This window comes from Bufo bufo, chromosome 1 (genome assembly GCF_905171765.1).
Source record: "Bufo bufo chromosome 1, aBufBuf1.1, whole genome shotgun sequence".
Taxonomy (NCBI): domain Eukaryota; kingdom Metazoa; phylum Chordata; class Amphibia; order Anura; family Bufonidae; genus Bufo; species Bufo bufo.
This window is the reverse complement of record NC_053389.1, coordinates 499,955,205-499,974,617: the sequence shown is the minus strand read 5'-3', so window position 1 is coordinate 499,974,617 and position 19,413 is coordinate 499,955,205. Positions and strand designations below refer to the sequence as shown.

Here is a 19,413-nt window from a genome sequence, read left to right as displayed (position 1 = left end):
CTCCTATAAAAAATGCTAACAAGCACCTTCCCGTTGCGCTCTCTGCAATCGTGCTCTGACCGGAACATGTCGGACCAGGAGAAGGAGCCACAGCAGCAGCAGGAGCAGACCGCTCCCGAGCGCCCCTGCGCCAAACTTACCTTAAAAAAAGGAAAAAGGACCGCCAAATGCATCCAGTGCTCCGTCAGGCTTCCTGAGGACTATACTAAAAAGCTTTGCAAGCATTGCATTTCTAAAATAGTGAGAGACGAACAGCCCTCAATTATGCAGGAGTTTAGATCCATGATTCAGGAGGAGGTTAGGTCCTCACTGGCCTCCCTCCGTGAGGATTCCAGGGGGATCCGCCCACCTAAAAGACCCAGGGGGGCGGACATTCCCTCTGACTCCGAGGATTTAGAAGATGATGCCTCATCCTCTAGAAAAGAGGACGACGACCCCCTTTCTGAAGGAGAGATCGTAGAGGACTCTAGGAAATTTTTCTTCACTCCCAGTGAAATGAGTGACCTTTTAAAGGCGGTCAGGGATACCATGGGGGTGGAGGACATTCAGCAACCCCACACAGTTCAGGAAGAGATGTTTGGGGGATTGAGGGTCAAACGCTCCAGGGTATTCCCCATAAACGGAAACATTAAGGAGATGGTGATGGATGAATGGGCCCATCCTGAAAAGAAGCTAGGAATTTCCAAAGAATTCAGAAACCGCCTTGTATTTGACCCGTCAGACTCAAAAAATTTTGACGAGGTCCCTAGAATTGACGTCCAGGTGGCGAAAGTCAATAAGAAAACCTCACTTCCATTTGAAGACTCCTGTCAGTTAAGGGACACTATGGAAAGGAAGGCGGACAGCTTATTAAAAAGGTCCTGGGAGGCAGCCATGTTTAGTGTCAAGACAAACATAGCCGCTACTTCAGTCGCCAGGTCTATGTACCTGTGGCTGAATGAGTTAGAGGGTCATCTAAGCAGTAAAACTCCCAGGGAACAGATACTAGACTCTATCCCCTTGCTAAAGTCTGCCACGGGTTTCTTAGCGGACGCTTCCGCAGAGACAATTAGATTTTCAGCCAAGGATGCAGCCTTGTCCAATGCGGCCCGAAGGGCACTTTGGATGAAATCTTGGTCGGGAGACATCTCTTCCAAGATGAAGCTGTGTTCTATAGCCTTCTCGGGTGAATACGTGTTTGGTCCCGTATTAGACACGATCCTCGAGAAGGCTACTGATAAAAAGAAGGGGTTCCCTGAGGATAGGACCCCTAAAAAGAAACCCTCCTTTCGTGGTCAATATGCCCAGAATAGTTCCTTTCGTGGAAAAGGAAAAACCGGACGTTGGAGTTACCCAAAAGGGGGGAGGGGTAGAGGGTACCTCCTTAATCCCCAAAACAAGGGTGGCGAGAAACAGTGACGCCAGGATAGGGGGAAGACTATCCCAACATTTTGCTCAGTGGCAGCAGACTTCTCCGAGCCTCTGGGCGCAAGATCTTGTCAAGTCGGGATACAGGATAGAGTTATCTTCCCCCCCTCCAGATGTATTTCTGATTTCTCACCACCCTTCTCCTTTTCAGCACAGCCAGATCTGGAAGGAGGTCCAGAATCTCCTGGACCTGGGAGTAGTAATTCCGGTTCCCGTGCCTCAACGGGGGCGGGGGTTCTACTCCAGCCTTTTCTTGGTAAAAAAACCGGGGGGCTCCTTCCGCATGATCATAAACCTCAAGAGGCTAAACAAATTTGTGATCTACAAAAGGTTCAAGATGGAATCTTTAAATTCTACCATCCCCTTAATTCAAAGGGACGCGTCCCTCTGTACAATCGACCTGAAGGACGCATATTATCATGTTCCCATTCACTCCTAGTCTCAGAAGTTCCTGCGTTTTGCAGTAAGGGATCACAGAGGGTCTGTTCACCACTTCCAGTTCGTGGCTCTCCCCTTCGGGCTGGCTTCAGCCCCAAGGATTTTCACGAAGCTGGTGATAGAGATGGTCGCCTCCCTGAGACCTCAGGGGGTGACGGTCGTTCCTTATCTAGACGACTTTCTACTAATTTCAAACACGGTGGATCAATCTATAGCAGATCGAGAAACCTTCTGTTCCCTTCTGACATATCTAGGTTGGGTTATAAACCTAAAAAAGTCATCCCTAGTTCCGAATACCAGGGTAAAGTTCCTGGGGGTTTTGCTGGATTCGGAAAAACAAACTACCTTCCTTCCAGCAGAAAGAATCCAGAACCTACAGTCATCAATCAGGGCCTTCCTGAGACGTCGCTCCTTCTCGTTCAGAGAAACGATGAGCCTTTTAGGTCAGATGACAGCCTGCATCGTAGCAGTCCCGTGGTGCCAGGCCCATTACAGAGCCCTTCAGTCCTGGCTTCTAAGAAAATGGGACAAAAATCTGACCTCTTTAGACAGGAAGATCCTGATCCCGGGCCACATAAAATCTTCAGTCCGGTGGTGGCTTCAAACAAAAAATTTAAAAAAAGGCATGGTCTGGTTCAAGACCCCGGCAGTACATATTCAGACCGACGCCAGCCTAAAAGGGTGGGGCGCAAAAATCTACTCCAATCTCTACCAGGGATACTGGCCTCTAGAAATTGCAGCTCAGTCCTCCAACTACAGGGAGCTCAGGGCAGTTTGGGAAACAATACGAGCAGCTGCTCCAAAACTAAGGAACCAACATATAAAGGTCTATTCAGACAATGTAACGACCGTGTCCTACCTCAAGCATCAGGGGGGCACACGGTCTCAAAAACTGGAAGGTCTGTCCAAAAAAATCTTCCTCTGGGGGGAAAAAAATGTAAGATCAATATCGGCAGTTCATTTAAAAGGAAGCCTAAACTGTGCGGCGGACTTCCTCAGCAGGACTACCATAGACCAGGGAGAATGGTCCTTAAACATCGAGATCTTCAATCTGATTGTCCAGAGATGGGGCCTTCCAGTGGTAGATCTCTTCGCTACAAAGATAAACACAAAGGTATCAACCTTTTGCTCCCTAAACCCAAGGGACAGGCCCCTAACGATCGACGCCTTCTCCCTGCACTGGGACTGGGATCTTGCATATGCCTTCCCCCCGTTCCCATTAATCCCAAGGGTTCTACAAAAAATCATCAGGGACAGAGCCAGAGTCATCCTGGTCACCCCGTACTGGCCCAAGAGAAGCTGGTTCTCGATTCTAGCCAAGCTCTCCCCACAGGAAGCATTTATTCTCCCAGCGAGAAGGGATATCCTGATCCAGGGGCCGGTTCTCCATCCTCATCCGGAAATCTTCAAACTCTCGGCCTGGATCCTGAGTCCAACCTCCTGAGACAGAGAGGTCTCTCTGAGGGGGTTATATCTACCTTGAAGGCCAGCAGAAAAAAGGTGACTAACGCCATTTATTTTAAAATCTGGAAAAGATTCTGCACCTGGTCAGGCAACGAGGCCCCAGACCAAACCAGACCAAATATACAGAAAATTCTGGATTTCCTTCAAAAGGGACTAGAATTAGGGTTAAGTCCTTCCACCCTGAGAGTCCAGGTCTCAGCGCTTAGTGCCTATTTCGATTCCGAATTAGCCAGCCATAGATGGATCCAAAGATTCCTGAGGTCCGCAGCCAGACTAAGACCATCTCTCAGATCAAAGGTGCCTACCTGGGACTTAAACATTGTCCTTAGAGGACTCACAGGTCCACCCTACGAACCCGTGGACGCATGTTCCTTGAAGAATCTTTCTCAGAAGGTGGCTTTTCTTATAGCCATAACATCGGCAAAAAGACTGAGTGAGATTCAGGCATTGTCAATAAGACAACCATATCTCACAATACAGGAGGATCGTATTACCTTGAGGTTAGACCCGACATTTTTGCCAAAGGTAGTAACAGACTTCCATAGAAACCAGGAGATCATTCTTCCCTCCTTTTGTGTGAATCCTAAAAATCCTGGAGAGGAACGTTTCCATACCCTGGACGTCAAACAAACGGTACTAAAATACCTAGAGGTCACCAGAGACCTGAGGAAGGTGGACAACTTACTAGTGCTCTTCTGTGGTAAAAATAAGGGGAAGGCAGCTTCCAGATCTACCATTGCCCGATGGGTAAAACAGACTATTACAGACTGTTACAAGATCGAGGGCATCAATTGTCCAGAAGTCATCCGGGCTCACTCCACAAGAGCTATATCTGCCTCTTTCGCTGAAAGGGCAGGCGCTTCCCTAGATCAAATATGCCGGGCTGCAACTTGGTCAAATGTAAACACCTTCATTAAACATTATAGGCTTGACTTATCCAGGTCTTCCGACCTCGCATTTGGTCGCAAGGTCCTACAGGCCGTTGCCCCACCCTAAGACGTATATAATCTGTTATGTCTCTCTGGGCCGTCATGGTGGTGAAGTGGAAAGCCGGAATTAGACTTACCGGTAATTCATTTTCCACGAATCCACCATGACGGCATGATATCCCGCCCTATATATATAAAAAAAAAAAAAAAAAAAAGGAAATTTTTTTTCCAATGTCTTGGTATGAGTTAATACCAAAAAAAAACAAAAAAAAAAAACAAAAACACTTGGAGTTGTTTCACTCGTAACCGGTGGTTGTAGCACTATAATCTGGAACTCACTGGTGAATGGTGGTGGGAGGGGTCCTTTTAAACCTATCTCTGTTCCTGCCCCTACAGAGGTCAGGGGTCAATCTCTCTGGGCCGTCATGGTGGATTCGTGGAAAATGAATTACCGGTAAGTCTAATTCCGGCTTTTTTCAAAAAACTGTATTTTCCAGATCTGCAAGTGTTAAATTCAAGTTTAATATATACAGCGTTCATATTCTGATAGCAAAAAAATACTTTTTTGGCAATCTACAACATCTGTATTAGTCAGTGTGCAATTTAATGTAGAAATACACCCATCATTTTCTGGGGTTTGAAAAACACACTTTTTTAACAAAAAACATTATTTTCAGGCCTTGCAGCATCAGCACATGTGAAATTACAGGCTTATATACTGCTGTCAAATTCAGTTGTTAAACAAACAGTCGTTTGGGCACAAAAAATTTAGTTGGCAGCCTTTGATGCAGATGTCATTGTGAGATACACCTTTAATACATTTGGGTTACAATCAGAGATTTTAAATACCGCCATTTGGTGCACCAATATTGAATTCAGGCCTACACTGGTTCAGGCCATGTGAGACACACCCTCTACATACAGGGGTTTGAATCAGGAATTTGAAAAACAGCCATTTGAAATACATCCATTTTGTGCAAAGAAATATTTACTTCAGGCCTACAGTGGTTCAGGCCCTGTGAGATACCCCCTCTACATACAGGGGTTTGATTCAGCCATTTGAAATAGAGCCATTTGAAATACAGCAATTTGAAATACAGCCATTTTGTGCAAAGATATATTTACTTCAGGCCTACACTAGTTCAGACCGTGTGAGATACCCCCTATACATACAGGGGTTTGAATCAGGCATTTGAAATACAGCCATTTGAAATATAGCCATTTTGTGCAAAGATATATTTACTTCAGGCCTACACTGATTCAGGGCGTGTGAGATACCCCCCTACATACAGGGGTTTAAATCAGGCATTTGAAATACAGCCATTTGAAATACAGCCATTTTGTGCAAAGATGTATTTACTTCAGGCCTACACTGATTCAGGGCGTGTGTGAACCCCCTTAACATACAGGGGTTTGATTCAGCCATTTGAAATACAGCCATTTGAAATACAGCCATTTTGTGCAAAGATATATTTACTTCAGGCCTACACTGATTCAGGGCGTGTGTGAACCCCCTTAACATACAGGGGTTTGATTCAGCCATTTGAAATACAGCCATTTGAAATACAGCCATTTTGTGCAAAGATATATTTACTTCAGGCCTACACTGATTCAGGGCGTGTGTGATCCCCCCTATACATACAGGGGTTTGATTCAGCCATTTTAAATACCGCCATTTGAAATACAGCAATTTGAAATACAGCCATTTTGTGCAAAGATATACTTACTTCAGGCCTACACTGGTTCTGACCGTGTGAGATACCCCCCTGAATACAGGGGTTTAAATCAGGCATTCGAAATACAGCCATTTTGTGCAAAGATATATTTATTTCAGGCCTACACTGGTTCAGACCGTGTGAGATAACCCCCTACATACAGGGGTTTGAATCAGGCATTTGAAATACAGCCATTTGAAATACAGCCATTTTGTGCAAAGATATATTTACTTCAGGCCTACACTGATTCAGGGCGTGTGAGATCCCCCTATACATACAGGGGTTTGATTCAGCCATTTTAAATACAGCAATTTGAAATACAGCCATTTTGTGCAAAGAAATCTTTGAGGTCTAGTCTGGTTCAGGCCGTGTGAGATACACCCTTTTACATACTGTCGTTCTTTTCTACTATTAATTAAACACCCATTTAGGGCAAGATCCCAAATTAAAAAAATATGAGGAGAGCGTCAAATAAGGGACGTGGCCCAGGTTGTGGTGCTGCTGGTGGAGCTCCTGTTGCAGGGAGAGGACGTGGTCGATCTGTGCCAGCTCAGAGTGAAACCCCTTCCTCAGGTGCGAGTAGGCAACAAAGCCTGCAGCGGTATTTGGTCGGGCCTAATGCTGCTCTTTGAATAGTGAGGTCTGAACAAGTACAGGCGATAGTAGATTGGGTTGCTGACAGTGGATCCAGTTCCTTCACATTGTCTCCCACCCAGTCTCCTGCTGAAAGACCACAGTTGGCACCTGCAGCTGATGTCCATCAGTCTTTCACCTTACCCCCTTGCAAATCAGCCAAGCCGTCTGAGCCCCAAGTCATGCAGCAGTCTCTTCTGCTTTTTGATGACTGTTAGCAGGGTTTCCCAGGGCCATCCACCTAGCCCTGCCCCAGAAGTGGAAGAGATTGAGTGCACCGATGCCCAACCACTTATTTTTCAAGATGAGTACATGGGAGGACCATTGCAGCACGTCTCGGATGATGATGAAACACAGGTGCCAACTGCTGGGGCTTTCGAAAGTGTGCAGACTGACAAGGAAGTCAGGGGTGAAGACTTGGTGGAAGATGATGTGGAGGACGATGAGGTCCTCAACCCCACATGGAATCAAGGTCATGCGAGTGACCGATGTAGTTCGGAGGAAGAGGCGGTGGTCGCACAGAGCCACCAGCATAGCAGAAGAGGGAGCAGGGTGCAAAAGCAGAGCGGCCGTCCTCTAGACAGTACGCCTCCTACTGCCCACCGCAGCAAGGGACCGAGCACTCCAAAGCCAGGTGGTGAAGTGGTGCTGTTCCGCCAAGCGACTCACCCGTGCGTGCTGCAGCTGAAACTCCACTATCGCCTGCTGCTGCTCGCACAGTCTGGCCAGCATGTGCAAGGTGGGCACGTCGCATATAAGGCGGTGAGTGGGAAGGCCGAAGTTACGCTGCAGCGCTAACAGGCGAGCAGCAGCAGGCTGAGAACGCCGAAAGCGCGCACAGACGGCCCGCACTTTATGCAGCAGCTCTGTCATATTGGGGTAATTTTTAAGGAATCTCTGCACCACCAAATTCAGCACATGCGCCAGGCAAGGGATGTGCGTCAAACCGGCTAGTCCCAGAGCTGCTACGAGATTTCGCACACCACCAGGCCGGGCTTGAGGTTGACTGGCACAAACCCCTCATCGGTCTGTTGTTCAAGGCCCGTCCACAGCCCGTCCAACAGGAGGCAAACTGAAGCGCCCTGCAATCCTCGGTGGTGGAAGGACATGCGCCAAACTGCTATCCGCCTCAGGCCCAGCCGCCACTGCATTACCCAGTGTGCTGTTATGGAGATATAATAAATAAAATTTTACATGAACTCACCATACCCCTCATGGAATACCTTGGGGTGTCTTCTTTCTAAAATGGGGTCACTTGTGGGGTATTTATACAGCCCTGGTATTTTAGGGGCCCTAAAGCGTGAGAAGTATTTTGGAATCCAAATGCGTAAAAATGCCCTGTGAAATCCTAAAAGTACTCATTGGAATTTGGGCCCCTTTGCGCACCTAGGCTGCAAAAAAGTGTCACACATGTGGTATCGCCGTACTCAGAAGAAGTAGGGCAATGTGTTTTGGGGTGTATTTTTACATATACCCATGTGTGAGAGATATCTCTGTAAATGACAACTTTTTCCATTTTTTTATACAAAGTTGTCAATTTACAGAGATATTTCTCTTACCCAGCATGGGTAGGCGCATAAAAGAACATCGGAGGTTGATAGAGCAGATATCAAATTGGGTCATGAACATCACGGGGACGTGCGACAGTAAGTGTGCTCACGCCTACACGAACTGACTGACAGGGGTCAGCCCCTGCAACTTCTGGGTCTCCAAATTGGGCACATGGACTGAGCTTGCCCTTTACCCCTTGAAGGTGCTGGCCTGCTCTGCAGCCAGTGTATTGTCTGAACGTGTGTTTAGCATGACTGGAGGGGGTTATCACAGGTTATATTTCCCAATGTTTTGGGGTGTACTCTAATTTTAAAAATAAAATTTAAAACCAAAAACCAGTGTAGGCTACCTCCTCCTCCACCGCCGCTTCCACCAACACCGCCACATCCACCGCCTCCTCAACCTCCTACTCCATATGGACCTGGTCCTCCTAGATCAAGATTATTATTTTTTATTTTTACGTATTTTATGTTATTTAAAGTCATTTCCCTATCCACATTTGTTTGCAGAGCACTTGCCATGGTCTTAACCACATTTTGACGCCATTTGCAGCCCTCTAGCCCTTTCCATGACAGGATTTTACAGCCATTTTAGTGCTTAAAAGTTCGGGTCCCCATTGACTTCAATGGGGTTCGGGTTTGGGGTCAAGTTCGAGTCAAGTTCGGGTCCCGAACTCTAACTTTTTTCCGAAGTTCGGCCGAACCCGAACATCCAGGTATCCGCTCAACTCTAATTGTTAATAGGCAGAATCGGTACAGTAGTTTGCAATGTTATGATTTACTAGTCCATTATTACCTTGTTAACAATATTTTAATATTGTGTCGCCGCAAACCGTAGGTCAATTCAGACCTGCGGTTTGCGACTTTTACCTTATCCGGTGGGCGGCGGTGCCATCGGGTCCCCATGCGGCTGTAGGGGGGACCCGATGGCATGGTAGGCAGCGCGATGTCTAAGGAAGGCATCGCGCTGCCTTCCGGTGACGAGCCTGGCTGGATCTCACAGGCCGGAAGCTGTATGAGTAATACACATGACCACTACAAATAACTGTTCCATGTTTATATGTGGTCATGCTGTCTAACGGTTTGAATCTCATTCTCAATGCTGGCTGTTTAAAGAGGACCTATAATTTTTCTGACATGTCTTTACTAACTACCTGCTTTCCCTTATGTAATAAATGTATTCTGGTAATGCCAATTTGGGTCTTCATTACAAACTGCTAGTAATTCATTCATGGAGAGAGTTACAGTCAGGTCCATATATAATTGGACAGAGACAACATTTTTCTAATTTTTGTTCTGTACATTAACACAATGGATTTTGAACAAAACAATTCAGGCGCAGTTGAAGTTTAGACTTTCAGCTTTAATTCAGTGGGTTAAACAAAATGCATAAAAATTTGAGGAACTAAAGCATTATTTAAACTCAATCCCTTCATTTCAGGGACTCAAAAGTAATTGGACAAATTAAATAATTGTAAATAAAATTGAAATTTCTCATACTTGGTTGAAAACATTTTGTTGCCAATAACTGCCTGAAGTCTTGAACTCATGGACATCACCAGACGCTGTGTTTCCTCCTTTTTAATGTTCTGCCAGGCCTTTACTGCAGCGGTTTTCAGTTGCTGTTTGTTTGTGGGCCTTTCTGTCTGAAGTTTAGTCTTTAACAAGTAAATTGCATGCTCTATTGGGTTCAGATCAGATGATTGATTTAGCCATTCAAGAATATTCTACTTCTTTGCTTTAATAAACTCCTGGGTTGCTTTGGCTTTATGTTTTGGGTCATTTTCCATCTGTATTATAAAACGCCGACCAATCAGTTGGACTGCATTTGGCTGGATTTGAGCACACAGTATTTCTCTGAAAACCACAGAATTCATCCGGCTGCTTCTGTACTGTGTCCCATCAATAAACACTAGGGACCCAGTGCCACTAGCAGCCATGCATGCCCAAGCCATCACAATACCTCTGCCGTGTTTTACAGATGATGTGGTATGCTTTGGATCGTGAGCTATACCATGCCTTTGCCATACTTAATTCTTTCCATCATTCTTGTAGAGGTTGATCTTGGTTTCATATATCCAAAGAATGTTCCTCCAGAAGTGTGCTGGTTTAAGATGTTTTTAGCAAAGTCCAATCTAGCCTTCTTATTCCTTAGGCTTATGAGTGGCTTGCACCGTGCAGTGAACTCTCTGTATTTACTTTCATGCAGTCTTCTCTTTATGGATATTGATACACCTATATCCAGGAGAGTGTTACTTACTTGGTTGGCTGTAGTAAAGGGTTTTCTCTTCACCATGATAATTATTCTGCGATCATGCACCACTGTTGTCTTCTGTGGGCGTCCAGGTCTTTTCCATTGTTGAGGTCACCAGTGCTTGCTTTCTTTCTCAGGATGTACCAAACTGTAGATTTTGCCACTCCTAATAGTGTAGCAATTTCTTGGTTGGGTTTTTTATGTTTTCGCAGATGAAGGATGGCTTGTTTCAACTGCATGGAGAGCTCCTTTGAACGCATGTTTACTTCTCAGCAAAATCTTCAAAATGCAAACACCACACCTGAAATCAACTCCAGGCCATTTATGTGTTTAATTAAGCAACTTGCTTAACTGTTCACAGTAACAGTAATTTTGACTAAGGGTGCCCCCGCATGCCACTGTAAGCTTTCAAATAATTACCGGACTACTGAGCTGCAATCAGATTGCCTTCATTTTTCTAGCAGAAGCAATATAATGTATTTGCCCATAAGATCAAGTCATTTCCATTAGAACCAATGTTCTGGCACCATATTGTATCAAATCTATTCATAGGCTATTGTGAAATAGTGAAAATAAATTGCATAAATCATTCAAATATATTGGTTTAGATTTATCAAAGCACTGACTTGCCCATATAAACCCATCAGATTCCACTTTTGATTTTTTCAGAATTCTCTTCAAGAATGAAAGGATTGATCTGAATGTTTGGTATGGACAATTTAGCCAGTTTTCAGTTGCACCAGATGTGATAAATCCCATTGTGTTTAAGGCTAAGGCCACACATCCAGGATCACAAGAAGACCAGATAGAAAATTGTGTGGGATGCAACATCAGTTACACAACAGCTGGGGCAGTTTTCTCGTAACACATTGTACTTCATGACAGTGGTAAATTTGAGTCGATATATTTCACCTTTATTTATAAAATAATCAAACAATTTGGAAAAATTCACTATTTTCTAATTTTGAATTTCTCAACTTTTAAGACAGATAGTAATACCTCATAAAATGGTTATCAATCAACATTCCCCATATGTCTGCTTTATGTTGGCATAATTTTGTGAATGTCATTTTATATTTTTAGGACGTTAGAAGGCTTAGAAGTTTAGAAGCTATTTTTAAAATTTTCAACAAAATTTCCAAAACCATTTTTTTAAGCACCAATTCAGTTATAAAGTGATTTTGAGGGGCTTATGTAATGGAACCATACTATAAATGAAATCATCCCATTTTTGAAACTACTAGTGTTGGGCGCAAATATTCAAAACTTTATTTTGTGTCCTACTCTAGGACTTCAACTTTTGGGGGTCTGATCCTCTTTACAATGCATTACAATACATCTGGATTGTAATGCATTGGCTGTAAGTGTAATACACTTACAGCTTCCCTGCCTGTGAGATCCAGGGGGCTTGATCTCACAGGGTCACATGGAAAGCAGCCACGATGCCTAAGGTAGGCATCGGGCTGCCTTTGCTGCCATCGGGTCCCCATCAAAGCAGTGTGGGGACCAGGTGGCCATCCTGCATCCGGCAGTTTACTGCACGTGCCGCGGTCAGCACTGACCACGGCAGTGCAAGGGTTAATGCGTTGGCATCAGTGTTTTCACCGATGCCGGCTCATACAGCAAGGGTCCAGATATCAGTCACTGCCGGACCCCTGGAGCTCAATCAGAGCGCTGTAGCTGTACGGCGCTGGGATTTGTGGCCCTGATAATGCAATACATGTACGGCGCTGGTATCCTAGGAGTTAAAACCAGTTCTTCATTCTAGGACTACTTTGTATCTAGGGTTGTGTGAAGTCCAAGGTTAACGTCCATGTCTGTTCCTGTACAGAGAAGTAAAATCCTGGAGGTTTCTGCATTTATGTGCTACTAGGCTTAAAAAGGGTTTTCCAGTTTTTCAACATCCTTTATAATTATTTATGAGCTGTAATTTTATTGCTCCTTTCTCCCATTCTGAGCTGTGGTCACATGACCATGGGCAGGGCAGTCATTGGGGTGTGTCTATGTAACTAGCTGATGGGAGGAGCTATAAACTAGCTGGGTGTTCTTAGGGGCAGTGATAGGGGAGTGTCTATGGGTCCAGACTGTCCAAATTGAAAAATAAAGCATGGGGAAGATGTACATGAGGTAAGCAACTACATGAGCATATGGTATCTGTAAAAAGCATAGTGATTCTGGAAAACCCCTTTAAGACCAAACCCATTTTAATTTATTTTTTTTCTTCCCCACATTCCCCAGCCATTACTTTTTTTATTTTTCGTTTATATAGCCATATAAGGGCACTATTTAATTTATCATGTCTTGTATTGGAAAACAGGAAAAAAATTCTTTGTGGGGTGAAATAACAAAAAAACTAATTCCACTAAGGTTTTGGGGGTTTTGACATTACAGTGTTCACTGCGGGTCAATATGATTACAGCAATACCAAACTTGTACCCTTTTATTTTGTCTTACTGCTTTTAAAACAAATTAAAGGTTTTAAAAAATCAAAGATTTATTTACATCATCATTTTCAGTCAAGTTTTTTAAATTTCCATCCACAAAGCTATATGAGGGCTTGTTTTTTGCTAAACAAACTGTAGTTTTTATTGGTACCATTTTTGTGGTACATATGACTTTCTGATCATTATCATTCAATTTTGGGGGGAGACAAGGTAACAAAAATATGGTGAATCTTGTGCTTTTCATTTTTTTTTTCATTAGTGTACATCAATCACAAATAATATTTTTATATTTTAATAGTTCAGACATTTTCAGACATGGCGATACCTAATATGTTTATTATTTTTATTGTTTATTTTTATATGTAAAAATGGCAAAGGGAGGTGATTTGAGACTTTTAATATTTTTGTTTTTTAATATATACATAAATCTTTTAACCCCCTTTTAGGGGGCTAGAACCTGGGATTTTTTGAGCCCTTGTCCTACTCATCCTAATAGAGATCTATGTGCACAAGGCACAGCTCTGTAGGCAGATTACTATGACAGCCCCGGGAGGCCTTAGTAGGCCCCAGGCTGTCATAGTAACCTATCTTAGCCCCACAATTTCACTGCAGAGGTCTCGATTGGAAGGCAGAGAGAGCCACATCCCTCTGCCTTACCTCACAGATGTCATGATCGCTGTTGATCATGGCATATGAGTGGTTAAATTATGGGGTTTGGAGTGATCACTGTTCCACATCATTTCAGCAACTTGCCTGCTATATTTTACAGCTGCACCCGCCGTGTATGTAGCAGGCTTACCACAGCAGCCAGCTCCATATATTCCCTCATACAGTATCACATACATGTACATGATAATGCATGAAGGAGTTAAAAGAAAGAAATGCAGAAATATAGTTTAGTATATGTGCACTTTATGTTTTCTAGTGTCATGAGCAGTTATCTCCCAGCACAGTACCATGGCATAAAAGGACACAATGCAACCGCTCTCTCTCCCCTTCACACAATGTACAGTGAAAATAGTGTGGTACCGTGTTACACAAAAAACTAAAAAATCTATGTGATAAATACTTTTGTGCCAAAATCTAGACACACCCATAGGTAAACCAAAACACAGTTGGAGAGAGTTAAAAGTCCTAATAATGAAAGGGGAGTCCAAAATGAAGTCATTGTCCCTATTGCCCTCTCAACTGTAACAGTAACCTCAGCTTACTGCTTCGGCTTATACAAATGATTAGGGATGAGCGAATCGAATTCAATGAAACATCCGAAGTCGATTCGCATATAACTTTGTTCTAATACTGTACGGAGCAGGAGCTCCATACAGTATTAGAACGTATTGTCTCCGATGAGCCGAAGTCATTGCTTCGCGAAGTCTCGCAAGACTTTGCGCAATAACTTCATAAATTAATTTGTATTGTAAAAAAAACATTTCCCAAACTCGGGTTCGGTTCCAAGGTACCACGAGACTTCGCGAAGCAATAACTTCGGCTCATCGGAGTCAATACATTCTAATACTGTACGGAGCACTCGCTCCGTACAGTTTTAGAACGAAGTTTTATGCGAATCGACTTCAGATGTTTCATCCGAAGTCGATTCGCTCATCCCTACAAATGACGTACAATACCTTTGTGTAACACCTCCTAAATGTGTCCTTTTCTCAATCATTCATTCGGAAACTGGCCTGATGAAGGAGCCTTTTCCAAAACTAGTTTCAGGTCCAATTTGTTCGAATTGGTTGTCTGATTCTATTTTGTTCAAATAGATTTAATCAGAAACTAAAGTGCTTAAATTGCCCTAAAAAGTTGTGTATAACACTCTGAGATATCTTAGGAATGTATCCAAGACAGCATTAGTAATATCAAAGTGACAGAGATAAATACCTATGGGTTTAACCGATGCAAATCTGTGGTAGCAAACAGCCTGTTGAAAGGGATTTTCATAAAATCCTGTTATCTTTTTCCCCGTGTAGGAAAGATAGTTTGGTCAGTACTTACCTGTCCGTCTCATCGCCAATGCTGCTGCCTCCGCTGTGCTCAGACTGGTTGCGGACTCTCTTGCTTACTCACTAGTAGTGATGAGCGGCATAGGCAATATTCATTTTTGCGATATTTCGCGAAATTATGGCCTAATATTCGCCATAAATTTGCGAATTCTAGAATTCGCAATCTCCAGTCATTATTTTCTTGATTGCACAAATCTGCAGCAACATTCGTGACTGTGAGGAAGAACTCCTGATAGAGTTTTCCAATATATTCGCAATTGCACAAATTGGCACTAATGATGCGCATATTTTTGGTGCAATACATGCAACTTCACATTTTATCAGGTCTGAGTAGATATTACTGATTGGTGCACTAAGTATTGTTGTGATATCACAGCACTATGTCTAACAGACGCTAATCCCTATCACAGAACAGTAATTCCTAACCTACATTGACTATCTCCCACTAACTATCTGTATTATATATATATGAGCTACCTAACTATCTAATGTAATTGGATAAGGAATAGGAACCAGATGAAAGCACAGAGCATAGCAACGTCACTGCTCTCTCTCTCTCAGAACTGCAACAAAATAGCAGAAAATGGCTGCTGGGGAGTTTCTTATACAGTAAAGGCAACTTTCCTATTGGTTGCTAGGGATATTGCTAAGCTCTGACAAAGATATTGCAGCCTTCTCATTGGCCCACAAGCAAGAAGGGAGGTTACTGCTGAAAAAAAAAACTAGAATATTTGCGATTACGAATATATAGCACTATATTCTAGATTTTTGAAAATTCTCGAAGTGCCGATATTCTCGATAAAAATTTGCGATTAGAATATTTGCGCTCAACAATACTCACTAGATCTGTTTTCAAGTCTTTTGAGCCCATAGCCAGTCTGAGTGGCAATGTGACAGACAGGTAACTACAGGACAGGACAGAAGATGCCAGGATTTTATGAAAAGTCTAGAGAAGCCCTTTAAAACTCTGAAGATTACTTGTTTTCTGAATTGTGAAACAGCAGCAGCCAATTTATAACAGACAAACCCCCAAAAAAGCATATTTGTTGGATATCAAATTTTTGGGGAAATTCATAACAAAGTTGATTAATTTACAATCAATAACTATATTCATTTTTAGAATATTGTTTTCAGTATTTATGTGGCTGTTTAACCTATTACGTTCATCATTTTCTTGCAGGTAAATGGTTTAACTATGGCATTATATTCCTTGTATTAATCCTTGACCTGAATATGTGGAAGAACCAAATGTTTTACAAGCCTTCGCCTTATGGTCAATACATAGGCCCTGGCCAGAAGATATATACAGTGGAAGATGCTGAAAGCTTACAAAATCTTAATCAGACAACTTTATCCTGGGAATGGCGATCAAACAATACTGATCCATATACTAATAAAACTTTTGTTGATGGAGATATGTTCTTACACAGTAGATTTATTGGAGCAAGCCTGAATGTGAAATGCTTGGCTTTCATTCCAAGTCTTATGGCATTTGCGTTATTTGGATTCTTTATTTCATTATTTGGGCGATTTCAGAAAAGTGAACAAGGAATGGAGAATAAAGATAAATCTTACAAACGCATCAACAGGAAATCTCCTTCTGAACACAGCAAGGAGATGGGAATGACCATTGAGAACCTCCAGGCTGTTGTAGAGGAACCTTTATGCTTACATGATGCAACACTCCTAGCTCCCAGGACAAGAGAAAATGAAATCCTGTGTTATCCTCCAGCAACTGAATCGGATAATCTTTCTTCTTTAACACAAGCAGAGCCAGCTGCCGACATTGTTCCTTATGCTGATCCAATTAGTTAACAATGTTACGAGCAAACGTTGCAATTGTATCATATATATACATATACAGTGCATTCAGAAAATCTTCAGACCCTTTCACTTTTTTGACATTTTGTTATTCTGTGGCCTTCTGCCAAAATAAAAAAAAAGCTTCCCCCTGATTAGTCTTCACTCAATACCCCAGAATGACAAAGTGAAAACAGAGTTTTTAGAAATTATTGCGGCATAGTAACCCTGGAAAACCCCTTTAAACCCCTTCAAGACCAAACCCATTTTCATTTTTCCATTTTTTGTTTCTTCCTCCCCACATTCTAAGAGCCATTCCTTTTTTAATTCTGTTCACATACCCATATAAGAGCATATTTTTTGCTGGACAAGTTCTATTTTTTTAATGGCACCATTTCATTTATCATGTCTTGTATTGGAAAACAGGAAAAAAAAATCTTTGTGGGGTGAAATAACAAAAATAAATTCCAATAAGGTTTTTTGGGTTGTGACATTACAGTGTTCACTGCAGGTCAATACAATTACGGCGATACCAAACTTGTACGGTTTTTATTTTGTCTTACTGCTTTAAAAATAAATAAAAAGGTTTTAAAAAATCAAAGATTTCTTTGCTTCGCCATTTTCTAACAGTCAAGTTTTTGGAATTTCCATCCACAAAGCTGTATTAGGGCCTATTAGAGATCTATATGCACAAGGCACAGCTTCGCAGGCAGATTACTATGACAGCCCCGGGAAGCCTTAGCAGGCCCCAGGCTGCCATGGTAACCTATCTGAGCCCCACAATTTCACTGCAGGGGTCTTGATTGGAAGACAGAGGGAGTCACATCCCTCTGCCTTACCTCACAGATGTCACGAATGCTGTTGATTACAGTGTCTGAGGGGTTAAATGACGGGGTTTGGAGTGATCACCGTTCCACATCATTTCAATATGTGAATATTTGGAAGAACCAAATCTTTGACACGCCTTCGGTCTATAGTCAATACATAGGCCCTGGCCAGAATATATATACAGTGGAAGATGCTGAAAGCTTATGAAATCTTAATCAGACAACTTTATCATGGGAATAATACAATACTGACCCGATTTATTGGAGCAAGCCTCAATGTGAAATGCTTGGCTTTCATTCCAATTAGCAAATATTGTGAACATTTTGTTTGCTGAATGATGCCCAAAAACTTTTTTTTTTTACTTTAGCACAAGGCTGAAACAAAACAAAATGTGAATAAAGTGAACGGGTCTGAAGACTTTCCGAATGCATTATATATATATATATATATATATATATATATATATTATATAGAGAGAGGGTCCTTACCTTTTGTTATAAATATGTACAGTATATAATGTTTACAAAATGCTCATAGATTGCAAATTAATCTGGTGCTCAAAAAGTTACAACCCACACATTTTTGTAATTTGTATTTTGCTATATGTGCCTATATAAGACATTCCTTAAAATAAATATTTCAGGTTAGATAGCCTTTTCCTCAAGTGGAAGACTGTATTGTGATACTGACTTTTCAACCACTCCCTATACCGGTATTAATCCATAAATATCTCTTAAAGGGATTTTACGTGAGTAAGATACAAAGACCTACACTCAGGAGAGGTGATTAATATCTTCTGATTAGTGGGGGTCTGACACACAGCACCGCAACTGATCAGCTGTTTGAGGAGATCATGGTGCTCTTGTGATTGCTGCAGCCCCTTCGCACCTCAATAGGACTAAGCTGACCAATGAATGTGACATCACTGGCCTAGGAAAAGGCCACAGTGCTCACCAGACTGCCACAACCTCTTCAACAGCTGAGCAGTGAGGGTTCCAGGAGTTGGACCCAAAACATTCAGATATTGATGACCTATCCTGAGTTTAGTGAAGACTCTTTAGGAAAAGTGTCTTTACTAAACCTCAGAGAAATACAAACAATTAAATGACATACTGTACGGGAAATGTAAAAGATTTTTGTGCTGGAGGTACTCAAGGTGGACGCTCTTACATCAAAAGGAGGAAAACTTCTACAAGTAGTGAAATGCGTCTGTCATGACATATTTGTTTTAAGAAGCAGATATACGTAGGACTTGTAGATACATTTATAAGAAGCCACAATATGCCATGCCAACTGAACACATCAAATCATAAAAGTATCATTATTCATTTTATCTATTTATTTTAGTCACTTATATAGCACTGACGTATTCTGCACCACTTTACAAACATTATCATCATGCTGTCCCCAGTGGAGTTTCCTATCAGTATGTCTTTGGAGTGTGGGAGGAAACAGGAGTACCCGGAGGAAACCCATGCAAATATGGGAGAACATACAAACTCAGTGCAAATGTAGTCCTTGGTCAGATTCGAACCTAGGACCCCAGAGCTCCAGCTCGTTTCTTCTAGAGTTACACTTATTTGATGGAGATTCTGTTTTGTTTCCATTCTATTTTTGATAATCTGCACAAAAAATTGCAACTTCCATAGACACAATTTTGACATTCAAAAGTGCCATCCTCATTACAAAGCATCATGGTGTCTTTTTGCTTGCGTTCTTTTTTTTTTTCCTCCCACACCTAATGGGGTATATACAGTACAGACCAAAAGTTTGGACACACCTTCTCATTCAAAGAGTTTTCTTTATTTTCATGACTATGAAGTCATCAAAACTATGAATTAACACATGTGGAATTATATACATAACAAACAAGTGTGAAACAACTGAAAATATGTCATATTCTAGGTTCTTCAAAGTAGCCACCTTTTGCTTTGATTACTGCTTTGCA

General features: G+C 42.2%; 1 protein-coding gene across 4 annotated transcripts in view; it reads left to right on the top strand.

The window, feature by feature from the left end:
- Positions 1-19,205, top strand: part of TMEM117 (transmembrane protein 117) — a 528,179-nt gene extending 508,974 nt beyond the window's left edge. For all 4 annotated transcript variants that reach the window (XM_040410696.1, XM_040410688.1, XM_040410704.1 and 1 more), the window contains exon 8: positions 16,018-19,205. In XM_040410696.1, coding sequence (XP_040266630.1) covers positions 16,018-16,652 — 635 coding nt within the window. In that variant the 3' untranslated portion in view covers positions 16,653-19,205. The remainder of the gene's footprint in view (positions 1-16,017) is intronic.
- Positions 19,206-19,413: the final 208 nt, after the last annotated feature.